Source organism: Schistocerca serialis, chromosome 7 (assembly GCF_023864345.2).
Source record: "Schistocerca serialis cubense isolate TAMUIC-IGC-003099 chromosome 7, iqSchSeri2.2, whole genome shotgun sequence".
Lineage (NCBI taxonomy): Eukaryota > Metazoa > Arthropoda > Insecta > Orthoptera > Acrididae > Schistocerca > Schistocerca serialis.
Genome location: NC_064644.1, coordinates 335,938,798 through 335,952,613, shown reverse-complemented (window position 1 = coordinate 335,952,613; position 13,816 = coordinate 335,938,798). Strand labels below are relative to the sequence as shown.

The window sequence follows — 13,816 nt, the reverse complement described above, 5'->3', positions numbered from 1 at the left end:
AGAAATTCATCACCATTGCTTATTCTTTGTAATTTATTGATTTTCATAGTTTAGTGTTTATCAGAGTAATAATAAAGATTTGGTTCTTGGGTTTGAGACAGATCTATTAATCCAGTTATTTCAAGAAAAACTTATGTTTCACTAATGATATAGTACTCTTTTCTCCTAGTGCCCATAAACTTCAACAACTAACTGAAAAAGTGAGGGGTGAAAATCAGTTACAATAAGGCTAAAATTATTTATAATCAACACATCAACAAGAAAATAGTAGAAACCATCAGTTATGTTTGAATAAGATGATAATAATTTGTACACAAGCCATCTAATAATGAAGACTGAATGAATTAAGGCTTGAAGAGCTCTGTAGGTGGCTACTTTCCAGTGGGTATCAAATGGCTGCTACTGATGAAAATGGTTAACTTATTTATATCTCTGTTAGTATCAACACAGTCTGTAAGAATGGTGAGTATAGATACATGTACAGTAGGGGCTTATAATATGTAATGAAAGAAGTATAGGTAACCATCACCACATAGCTGGGGCACTGAGTGGTTGACAGACATGTAAACAGAACTGAAAACATTGCTGAGGTTCTGGGCAATGTGCTTCTCCAGGACTGACAAGAGAAAAAACACACAGACATACATAAAATGTAAAATTTCAGGACTGGAAATGTCACACTTATTAAAATATTCCTGCCTATTTTGCCATAGCCAAATGTATGACATGCTCATACTCAATGTTTGTTCCTGTCTGTAGAGAACATCTTCAAGGGGAGTAGAAACTTTTTCGAACATCCAATGCACACCCTGGCTAATTGATGGAAATAAAATTCTGTTGCCATTTGATCCCATGCAAAGGCATGATGTTATCTGTTTTGAATACTCGAAAGCAACTGACCACTGACCACTTTTTATATCACCCAATTCTGGAAGACTAAATCAAGCAAAGGAAAGTTCAAGACTGAATACTAGTATCCTTTTCCTTGTGCCTGCCTGAGACTCAATGTCTCCTCTATGTCGTGATGGAAAATTGGTATACATTATCTTCAGAACTGTAATCCAGATACTGTTTGGCTTCAGACCCTCCTCTTTCTAATTAAAATTATTTAACTTCTACATCCTCTTGTAACTTCTATGGTCTCCCTTTATTTGACTTGGTACCTCCTGTGTAACTACTGAAATGCATTGCTTTTTTAAAACTTGTAGTTTGTCTCTTTAAATAAAAATAATACTCAGTGTCTGTGTTCAGAATAATGGTGTAACATAAATCACCTAAAACTAAAATATGGGTGAAATGTGTCACACTGAAAGTGTAAAGTAGGCAACAACATTAGGTCCACACTTGCAAGTAACAGGATAAGGACTCAGCAGGTCCTGATGTAAGTGCCAGGTAGATGAGGGAAACATCAGAATGGCAATCAGTGAAGATGAATTTTATTCAATAAATGAAAAGCACATTTCCAGTGTAAGCTGTGTGTTGAAGCATACTTTTTAACATTACAAATTAAGATGTAGCTGTCAAAGCTGTGATGGTTCTAGGATTTTATGGTAATATGTAAACAACAAGGGAAGAGGCATATAAAAACCAATATAGCTAAATTTTCTATCCAAAAGGATAAATCTTCAGATTTTGTTGCCTTTAAAAATGCTTTGCATTTATGGTATTTCTTGTTTAATATTATATTCCCAAAAAGACAATACTTGTACCACCACTTTAATGCTTGTAGTATTATTGTCAATAAAAAAAACTCGTAATACAGTTTAACTGAATAACATATCTGGATGAACTTGTGAAGTCCAATGATACTTCCAAACTATGGAAAGTATTGTCCCTGAATAGATCTATTGTCACCTAGACTTGAGCCTCTTTGCTCCTCATTGCCTTTGTATTTAAAACATAGTGCCCCTTATTATAAATGGATTCATTATCACGAATCTTTAAAATAACTGGTAAAAATGATAGTGTTGTCATCTAATAACAATTTAGAAAAAGATTATTAGATACAGAAATCACAGTAGTAGCTGAAAACAATAAGCTACACAAATTTACACACTGAAGGACTAAAGACATACAAAACTTTTCTACACAGTTACAAAGTAATGAATAAGTAATTATTTTCAGAAGATAAGGTGCACATTTAGAGGCCACAGAATGTAAATACATGGGAAAGTATTTTGAAGCACTAGTATGTTAGCTTGAAGCACTAGTATGTTAGAAGTCCAGTTACATTGCTTGCATTCATCATCAACTTGTGCATAATTACTAGTTTTGATATCAAATTTTAAATGGCATTAATTGTCGTTTACAGTTTTACTTCTATTGGTCTTTTATCTTAATAGGTTTCCAAGGAGGAATTCTGTATTTCTAAAAGCACAAGTACATTGTCACCTTATTTGTGTCGTTGTTGGTGCTACAAAGTCTTTAAGTACTGTGAGTATAGGTACAACACTTATACTAAGATAAATTATAAATAAAGATACTTTTGTTGCGTACCACTTGGGTTGAAACTGACTTGACCATGCTCACTTGTATCACTTGTGGATGATGGAATATACCTCACACCGCTGTTGCTGTTAGATTGATGGGTATCTGAAGATATGGAAGACCTGGATTTTGACCTGAAAGTAAATGCATAGCATCAATGCCAAAGAAATATCAGTTTCTTTCTTGCAGTTATATTTCTGTTGTATTAGTCAAACTTACTGACAATTTCTTATGAATATTTCAAAGTTTGCTAGAACACCTCAGTAAACAAAACAAGAAAAAATTCTAATTGCTGCAGATCTCAACATCAATGCACTCAAAAATTCATTGACTTAATAAAAAATACAGTTTCAAATTAAATTTATTTGGACATACATGAGAAAATGCTCAGTCAGCTACATATACTGACAACAGTTTGAAGATGCATGTAAATTTTGTATGGATTTAGGAATTTCCGATCATTCAGGTTTATTCACTGAGCTGTCCACAGAAAGCAGGGAACAACCATGTAAAAAAGGTTTTTTAATCAGAAACTTTCATCATGAAAACTTTATTTTATTTAATGACATGCTGAAAGAGATAGAATGGCACTTCAACCAAAATATTTCAAGCATTGCAAATTCTGGAGCCTTTTTAAGTAGTGTAGTAAGTGTTTTCAATGAAGAATTTCCACCTAAAACATTTTTTTAACAAAGCAACAAAAAAATTAAAATGAGTCACTAACAGTATAAAAACCACTGCGCTCAGAAAAGAGAGTTACATAAGGAAATAAGACTAATGGAAAAACTGACTTGGATGAATATGTTAGATAATATAAAATTACAGTTAAATAAGTTGTCAAATGACAAATAATAGATAAATTTTAGGACATGAGAAAAATTAATGGCAGCGTGGTCAGTTGTGAAATCTGAACTGTGGATCAAAGTTCCTTGTCATGAAATTTGTGAGTAAAATAACTGGACATTCAGTATCTATAATAATAAACCAATCTTTTGGACATGGACATTTCTGAAAGGCGCTGCAGAAGTAAAACTGCTGTTCAAAAAAGCATCAAGAGAGGATATGAGAAATTATCATCCCATCTCTCTTATTCCAGCCCTGTCAAAAGAATCTAAAAAAGCTTTTGCCATCCAGATTCAAAATTTTATTGAAGAGTATGTGATTATTTTGAGAAATCAATTTGGTTTCCACCATGGAAGAAGTACTGTACATACAATTAATATGTCTGTTGACAATATAAGCATCATCAGACAGGAAGAGTAAAGCTCTTTTGTGTCCTCAAAAACACCTCTGTTCAATAAATCATGCTCCACTTATCTATAAAACTGACAGTTATGCGATCAGAGGTAGCTCTCTACACTTGATCACTTTATATATATAGAATAGGAAACAGAGAGTAAATATTTCTTCAAATGTAAACAACTATTCTTCAAAATGGATAACAATACACAAAGTGTCACTCAAAGTTCTATTCTAAAATGCATTTTGTTGTTCTACATTGCTGACTTACCCATCATTATAAATGCCCCGTTTGTTTTATTTGCAGACGATGTTGTTGTTGTTTTGGTTTTCAGTCCAGAGACTGGTTTGATGCAGCTCTCCATGCCACTCTATCCTGTACAAGCCTCTTCATCTCCGAGTAACAATTGCAACCTACATCCTACTGAATCTTCTTAGTGTATTCATCTCTTGGTCTCCCTCTATGATTTTTATACTCTGCACTTCCCTCAATTACTAAACTGATGATTCCTTGATGCCTCAGAATCTGTCCTCTCAACCAATTCTAGTCAAGTTGTGCCACAAATTCCTCTTCTGCCCAATTCTATTCAGTACCTCCTCATTAGTTATGTGATCTATACACCTAATCTTCAGCTTTCTTCTGTAGCACCACATTTCAGAAGCTCCTATACTCTTCTTGTCTAAACTATTTATCGTCCATGTTTTACTTCCATACATGGCTACACTCCATACAAATACTTTCAGAAAAGACTTCCTGACTCTTAAATCCATACTTGATGTTAACAAATTTCTCTTCTTATATCTTCTTTACTTTGATCATCAGCAGTTACCTGGCTTACTTTAAGTGTCTCATTTCCTAATCTAACTCCCTCAGATCTCAACTACATTCCATTATCCTCATTTTGCTTTTGTAGATGTTCATCTTATATCCTCCTTTCAAGACACTGTCCATTCTGTTCAACTGCTCTTCCAGGTCCTTTGCTGTCTCTGGCAGAATTGCAATGTCATTGGCAAACATTTGGCATGGGGGGAGCACATAGATGCACTGTGTAAAAAGCTAAACAAACAGATCTTCATCTTGCATAAAACAGCTAAGACTGTGGATGATAAAGTCCTCAGTTCAATGTATTATGGACTTGTCTTCCCACATTTGTCTTATTCAGTTCATATATGGGGAAATGCACAAGCTGGCTACCTAAAAAGAATATTCACAATTCAGAAAAGGGCAGTGAGATGCATTGCAAAAATACCACCAAGACCGACCTGTAGGCAAGCTTTTGTACACTATAATATTATGACAGTATATTCACTGTATATATACCAAAGCATAATGGTGGTAAGGTCAAGTGATAAACACCTCCTAAATAAAGATGTACACAAACACGGTACAAGAGGAAATGAAAATTACTACATGATAAACAGAAATCTAAAACTGTCTATGACTGCCCCAGAAGAAGCAGGGAAAAGGTTTTTTAATAAACTCCCCAAAATCATTAAAAAAGAAACAGATCTAAAATGTTTTAAAAATCATTTGAAACTATATCTCACAGAGAAATGTATATACAGTTTGAGTGAATACTAAGATGGTGTTTAAATATATCATTACTGAAATGTACCTGTAAAAATTATCATTTCTGTATGTTTTTTTGATTTGTGTGTACGTATAATGTGAAACATGTAAAACCTTTGTATGATTATGGACTATTTCTGTTTAATCATTTGTTTCATTTATATATATATTGAAATCAAGTTTGATGTTAATAGGCTATTGTATGACACACCCAATACTCTCAGCTGGACTTTCAGCTGGAGTCCATGGGCAAAGAATAAATAAATAAATAAATAAATCAAAGATTTCATTTCTTCTCCATGGATTTTAATTCCTACTCCAAATTTTTCTTTTGTTTCCATACCGCTTGCTCAATATACAGATTGAACAACATTGTGGAAAAGCTACAATCCTGTTTCACTCCCTTCTCAAACGCTGCTTCCCTTTCGTGCTCCTTGACTCTTATAACTGCCCTCTAGTTTCTGTACAAATTGTAAATAGCCTTTCACTCCCTGTATTTTACCCCTACCACTTTCAGAATTTGAAAGATAGTATTCCAGTCAACATTGTCAAAAGCTTTCACTAAGTCTACAAATGCGAGAAATGTAGGTTTGGCTTTTCTTAACCTACATTCTAAAATAAGTTGTAGGGTGAGTATTCCCTTGCGTGTTCTAAAATTTCTACAGAATCCAAACTGATCTTCCCCAAACAGCTTCTACCCATTTTTCCATTCATCTGAAAAGAATTCCTGTTAGTATTTTGCAACCATGATTTATTAAGCTGATAGTTCAGTTATTTTCACACCTGTCAACAGCTGCTTTCTTTGGGATTGGAATTATTGTATTTTTCTTGAAGTCTAAGGGTATTTCACCTGTCTCATACATATTGCTCACCAGATGGAAGAGTTTTGTCATGGCTGGCTCTCCCAAGGCTATCAGTAGTTCTAATGGAATGTTGTCTAATCCTGGGGCCTTGTTTCGACTTAGGTTCTCCAGTGCTCTGTAAAATTGTTCATGCAGTATCATATTGACCCAGGTCCTACAGTGCTCTGTAAAATTGTTCATGCAGTATCATATCTCCCATTTAATCTTCATCTATGCCCTCTTCCATTTCCATAACATTGCCCTCAAGTACATCACCCATGTATAGACCCTCTATACATTCCTTCCACCTTTCTGCTTTCCCTTCTTTGCTTAGGACTGGTTTTCCGTCTCAGCTCTGGATATTCATACAGGTGGTTCTCTTTTCTCCAATGGTCTCTTTAATTTTCCTGTAGGCAGTATCCATATTATCCCTAGTGATATATGCTGCTACATCCTTACGTTTGTCCTCTAGCCATCCCTACTTAGCCATTTTGCACTTCCTGTCAATCTCATTTTTGAGACGTTTGGATTCCTTTTTGAATGCTTCATTTACTGCATTTTTATATTTTCTCCTTTCATCAGTTAAATTCAACATCTCTTCTGTTCCTCAAGGATTTCTACTAGCCCTCATCTTTTTACCTACTTGATCCTCTGCTGCCTGCACTATTTCATCTCTCAAAGCTACCCATTCTTCTTATACTGTATTTCTTTCCTGTGGTCTTGTCAACTGTTCCATAATGTTCTCTCCAAAACTCTCTACAAGCTCTGGTTCTTTCAGTCTATCCAAATCCAGGTCCCAACTCCTTAAATTTATACCTTTTTGCAGTTTCTTCAGTTTTAATCTACAGTGGTACACATCTGCTCCTGGAAATGTCTTACAATTTAAAACCTGGTTCCTAAATCTCTGTCTTACCATTATATAATCTATCTTAAACCTTCCAGTGCCTCCAGGCCTCTTCCTTTTTCTACTATTGAATTCCAGTCCCCCTTGACTATTAAATTTTTGTCTTCCTTAACTATCTGAATAATTTCTTTTATCACATCATACATTTCTTCAATCTCTTCATCATCTATGGAGCTAGTTGGCATATAAACTTGTACTACTGTGGTAGGCATGGGCTTTGTGTCTATCTTGGTTACAATAATGCATTCACTATGCTGTTAATAGTAGCTTATCCTCATCCCTATGTTTTTATTCATTATTAAACCTACTCCTGCATTACCCATTTTTGATTTTGTATTTATAACACTGTATTCATCTGACCAGAAGTCTTGTTCCTCCTGCCACCTAACTTCATCAATTCCCACTATTGCAGATGATACATATGTATTAATAAAAGACCATGAGCTAGAAAACAATCGTGTTGGTATCATCAATACAAGAAATCATCTAGAAATGTGGTTTCAGGTCAGTAAACCCTGGAATAACCACGGATTTAACAACTCTCAATGTTTAAAAAAAATCACTAGAATTTTATAATTAATCCCTTAAATCTACTGCACATATTCTTACTTTCAGACTCATAATGCATTGTGCATTAATTTGAGTTTATGTAAATATGAGTGGTTTCCTGATGAAGAGTTAGAATTTTGGTGGAATCTTATGAGTCGAACAATTTAATAATCTTACCCTGCAGTAAAATTGATGAATCTACAGAAAAACTCTAGTTAGCACACTGCCATAAATAACCATAAAATACAACTGACATCAAGTCTTACATCCTAATTTTTCAAGAACTCCAAAGATAATCAAAATTATTTTTCTGCGATTTCAGACACACTGTAGAACTTAGAGAATGGTGGCAGGAAACATTCCTTGGGCATGGGGAGTGTGTGTGGAATTACAGGATTAATTTAAAACTTCAGTTTATTTTTATTAAATAATCCAAATCTTCCTCCCACACAAATGCTTCAGTAAGCCATTCTAAAACTGAAGAGAACAGTGGCTGCCACCAAAATGACCTGTGCCTTTATGTCGGATGAGTTTTCCAGCTAACAATGGAAAAAAAGCAGAAGCAAAGCAATGAAAAAATGACTTTTTCAGGGAGTTTATGCCAAGAGAAACTCAACTTACCAGCTGCATGCAGCAGTTAGGAAATCATTGTCTTTTTGGTGCTAGTTATAATAGCACAGTATCTAGAAGTATTGAAACCAGTGGCTAATGCACTGCAGACAAAGAGAATGGGTTTGCCCAAGATAGGAGAGGATATTAATGGAATCCTAGACATACTCATGAAACGCCATGAAGACATGGACCATTTCACTGAGAAATTGTTTCCAAAGCTATGAAACATTGAAATGAAATTTGAAGTACAAATTTGTGTCATGCTGCTTGTACATAAGTATGATGCTGGAGTAATAAATCATTAAATTTTTATAATTATTGCTAAAAGTGTTCATTAGCAATACCAAAATTAGACTTACTTAAATCATTAAATACTTGAGTCTCCCTACAGCTTACAGCATCAAAACTCATGCTTTCTTCACTGATATAGAACTCTTGATTCTAAAGATAATGCTGCCCATCACTGTAGCTATAGAACACTCATTCAGCATGTTTTGTAGCTTTAAATCTTGCTGAGGAGTAATATGGAAAAGGAGATGCTATGTGAGTTGTATTTGCTGAGTATGCACCAAAATTTTAATTTTGTAAAAGAAAATAGAAATATTGAGAGTATTAGAAAAAGTTTCTGTAAACCTGAGAAAATTGCTATTAACCTGAAATTCACAACAGCCAAACCTAATATGATGTGACTAAAATTATTATACTGGTAACCAATAAGTGGTGTGGATATAAATGAGATCATTGTTTATGATTTCAGATTACATTCTGGTTACATCCATGATGCCAGGTAATTCCTATCTATTGCAACTGTAATAAATATATAAAACAGTATATCATATGCCTCTAGATTCAAATTTAGAAGATTCCTTTAAGGTGCATGAAACACAGAATGTTCAAGGTGATTAGATGTATGTACACTTCAACAGCGTGAGAAGTCATCAGAAGTGAGTTTGTGTGTGTGTGTGTGTGTGTGTGTGTGTGTGTGTGTGTATCTCTTATGCATTGTTAGTTCAGTAAAGTTTTTGGAGTTGTTTAGTATTAGGGTAAGGTGAGTAACTACAGTTGTGAACCCATCTTTCAGAAATTATTTCTTCCGCATTGGGTAAGATACCATTCTGTGATGAAAATGGAGGAACAGTAACCGCAACCACACCAGTTTTCCTTCAAACAAGAAGAAAGTGAACATCAGTATAACTGCATTTCCCCAGTTTTGTGAATGATTTTGTAACAAATATGACAATTCAATTACATCATCACTAACTGCAACTGTTCAATATGGATACCAACTTTCTGGACAACTCTTCCTACAGAGTGGTAGCATTTTTCAAGAATATGTTGTGTGTAAAGACAAAGACAAATTAAAGCTTAAGTTTGCCATCATGAATGAAAATTTGATTAAAGTGTCACAGGACAGTATTGCAGCCCATCTCTGAGTAGCCATATCAAAATTTTAAAGACACAGCTACAAAGCAATTCTCAATACCTAAGGAACTATGTACATAACCTGTATGAAGTGGCCATCAAAACTAGAAGCCCAATGGAATTGGTATGACACCTACATAAATTGGTAGGTCAGAACCTGTTTTCAGAAGATGCATCACATATGATATGGCTCAACTGTATAAGTATTATTTTGGTAGCACATGATAATTTACCATTATCAACATTAGTAGAGAAGGTGGGTGCATTTTTCCATTTTTTCCCTAAGGCATTCACTATAACTCAATACTTTACATAGTAAGGTGCCAAGAAACAGTGTCATCAGCTAGCAAGAGCTTGTTAACACTGTCAACAAAACAGTTATCTGTCACATTTCCACACCTATTTGTGATATAGTTACCTCCACAACAAGTTTAGGCATGTACATCTGGATATAGTAGGGCTACTATCCTACTCCTATGGGTACAAATACTTGTAAACAATAATTAGTGGCTAAGGAATTCATCTGCACATGGATCACAAGATCTGGAGTTCTGGCCACAGTGACCACAGATCATGGTCACAATTTGACTGTTCACTTTTTACCAAGCTCATAGAACTATGTGGATTCTCCCCCTCAAAACCGCCAGCTACCATCCTGTGGGCAATGAAGTGATAGAATGACTGCATAGAATATTCAAAGCAGTGCTCATGTGCCACAAAAGTACCTGGACTGACATATTGCCTGTCATGTTAATGGATTTAAGGATGACTATAGAAACTGATATGGATCTTGCCCTGAGTCACTTAGTCTATGAACAACAAATTCATTTTCCTGTGGACACCATAAACAGCCAAGAAACAATTACACCCTCAGCCCACACACTGCAAGAGTTCACACAAACGCTGTAGCACACAATGCAGTGACTCATTCCACCAGCAACATTCTGTCATGGCATAAAGCAAATAATTTTCACAAGAACCTACAGAGCTGTTTGCACAGTTGGTTACATTTTGATACAGTTAAGCCATCACTGTTGTCGCCATGTGCTGAGCCATATTGGATATTATACTGCAACTTGCACACCTTCATAATACTTCAAGACAGTAAAGCTATAATGATCTCCACAGAGAGAGTGAAGCAAGCGTGCTTCACAGACGAAAAACCTTCAGAAAAGCCACACGTAGTTTCCTCAATTCAAACCTTACCAGGCGAGCAACTCTCAAGGACAACATCCCCAGAGTTTCTCCAAATCAAGATGCCAACGACCCAGTTACATCAGCAACTTCTGTGGGATGAGACGTACTAATACTTGAAGCTGTACCTCCACCAGGTTTTATTAGTCAGGCAGATCAGAAAACCAAACATACTAACCTGCATGTACCAGGAAGACCACTCTTTCCATCAGCATGGACATATTTTTGATGGGCATACTCAGAGACACATCTGTCAGTGACACCTTCTCCAGCAACTGCATCATCGGACCCAGCAGCCACCTGTGACAACGAAGTTCCAACTAAGATGCTGGAAGCTTCTGGAGGTTTGTTTACTTGACCAGGGCAGAAGATATGCCCAAAATTCCGTTACATTCCCACAGACCCTGGATTCCACAAGCAGACTTTTAAGTAGATGAACAAATGGCCCCGGTGTTGCCCTGCATTCCCAGAGTGTAATAGCACAGCTGGTAAGGCCATTTCAACATAGAAGCAGTTCAGCTATGTTTTCCCCCTCGCAACATTGCACAGTTGATCATTCATCATTCAAAAGAAGGAGCCTACTGTGGCAACCTATCATTGGTCAAACATTGACAATGCGAGAAGTCAACAAGAGTGATAGAGAGTATTTGTCTGATCTAAAAACAGTAGTGTGGTTAACAACTCTGTGAAAACAACATAAATTTTGAGCATCTCTCTTATGTCTTGTCAGTTCAATAAAGTCTTTTGAGCTGTTAATGTTTATCCATGTTTTGTGTGAGCAACTACAAGTTCACTGAAAACAGAACTCTATTGTTACAATATAGGTAACTGTAGTTAGGTGGTAAATATCAATATTATCATGTAGGTATTTAGCTGAAAGTAGGAGATATAATAGCAGCTATTAAAAGTAACTGATAAAGTACCCACTTTCCTGATTCTTTTACTGTGTTACATGATGTCTGTAGAACTGTAAATACTTTACAATAATTTAAAAATAGTTAATTATTAATGCAGTTTCCAACAGCTGATTCTGTTCGTTAATATTGGGCTTGGCTCACTCCCCATCCCTTGTTCATGATGAAATTTGTGAAACAAGACAACTGAATGAAAAAATAAATCTTTTTATGTTCTGTGCTGAGGAAAATGATGGGTTACAGAAGCATTATCATCCAAAGACCTTGCCACAGTGGTAACAGGAGTTCCCATCAGATCACTGAAGTTCAGCACAGTTGGGATTGACTAGCACTTTGATAGATGACTGTCCTTGCCTGCTGAGCAGTGCGGGTAAGTGGGGTGCAGTAAGTCCACGTGAGGGAAGTAGAGGAGCTGCTTGACTGAGAAGTAGTAGTTCCAGTCTTGTAAACTGACAATGGCAGTGTGCTGACCAGATGCCCACCTACATCCACATTCAGTGACACCTATGGGCTGAGGATGACATGGAATTAATTCAGTACCATTGGGCCTTCAAGGCGTGTTCAGACAAAGTTTTAGTTTTTTACACAAGTATCACCATGTTAAAATCCCTATTCATGGCAGCATTACATTTGCTGTTCTAAAAGTGTGCTACCTACCTACTTGATCCTTGACTGTTTTCTGGCCGTGATAATATTTCTATGCAGATACTTGGGTCTATGCTATCTGTTCCTGGGTCTATTTGATCTATAAAGTTCTTTCGATTGCGAATCAGGTAACTGTGCAAATTACCAAACCTGCAATATTCTACAATTACCAGAAGCTCTCCTGCAAGGATAAAGCAAAATTCATGAAAGAAGAACATTGCTCTTTTACAATAAATATCAACAAATTTAAACATTTACACAGAAGGTATAGCAACTTACTTTTGGAAAGATTATCAGTACAAGCACCCAATAAATTCACAACATTCAGATGTTTCCCAAGATGGCACATAATTTTAAGCTCTGAAGCAAGAGCTTTTATGTATGTGATATCAACATTCTGTTTTACCATCTTCACTGCTACTGTCGTGATTTTGTCAGGTTCGAGAATACCATATGCGTCAGCCTTTACTACAACACCAAAAGCTCCAGAACCTAGTTGCTTCCCTGCAGAAAGGATGAATGTAGAAAATAAAAAGTAAAGTCAAAAAAATGTTACTTACTATATCATCAACCAGAAATGTATGCCTTCACTACTGTTAAAAAGATTTCTACCAGAGAATTACATTATTTGAAACCTTTTTTCCTCCTAAAGTAACACAGGTTAAACTTAACAATATTGTGAAGAAGCTAGTTGCTACTCACCATACAGCGGAGATGCTGAGTTGCAGATAGGCGCAACAAAAAGAATGACAGAAGTGAGTTTCGGCCAACTGGGCCTTCGTCAGAAATAGACAAAATTTACACACACACACTCAAACAAATGCCAATGGTTACATGTGTGTGAAGTGTGTGTGTCTCTGTCTGTGTGTGTGTGTGTGTGTGTGTGTGTGTGTGTGTGTGTTTTGTCTGTTTCTGAAGGAGGTCTAGTTGACTGAAAGCTCCCTTCTGACAGTCTTTTTGTTGTGCCTATCTGCAACTCAGCATCTCTGTTTTATGGTGAATAGCAGCTGTCCTTTTCATACCAGTGTTACATTCCATCCTGACCTTTCCATTATGTGATTTTGTCAAATTAAACCTAAATCTACAAAAAAGCAATGGATTACTCAGAGAGTAAAGCTATCTTCTAGATCAAAAACCAAACTTTATGTGTTGGTTAGAAACAGCTCTGATGATGCTATAGCTCATTACAAGCCATACTGCAAAATATTAGAGATAATAATACAAACATTGAGGCAAAGACATTACAAAATAAAGATAATTACATCATGTAACAAAATGAATACAAATCATGATACAGTGAGAAAGAAACTGACAGATCCATATGTAAAGAGGAGCACAGTTCTAAGAATAAATGACATGCAGGAACCACTGAAAGAAGCATTAGTATTGTATTGTATTGTATTTATTGGTCCAGTAAATCTTACATGTACAGTACAGC

The 13,816-nt window shown here is 35.8% G+C and overlaps 1 protein-coding gene across 5 annotated transcripts in view; it reads right to left on the bottom strand.

Annotated features, from left to right (window-relative positions):
• LOC126412422 (mast/stem cell growth factor receptor kita-like) overlaps window positions 1-13,816 on the bottom strand; it is a 308,669-nt gene that overhangs the window by 64,174 nt on the left and 230,679 nt on the right. For all 5 annotated transcript variants that reach the window (XM_050082017.1, XM_050082013.1, XM_050082014.1 and 2 more), the window contains exons 13-15: window positions 12,658-12,882; window positions 12,391-12,559; window positions 2,497-2,621 (exon numbers count right to left, since the gene is read on the bottom strand). In XM_050082017.1, coding sequence (XP_049937974.1) covers window positions 2,497-2,621; window positions 12,391-12,559; window positions 12,658-12,882 — 519 coding nt within the window. The remainder of the gene's footprint in view (window positions 1-2,496; window positions 2,622-12,390; window positions 12,560-12,657; window positions 12,883-13,816) is intronic.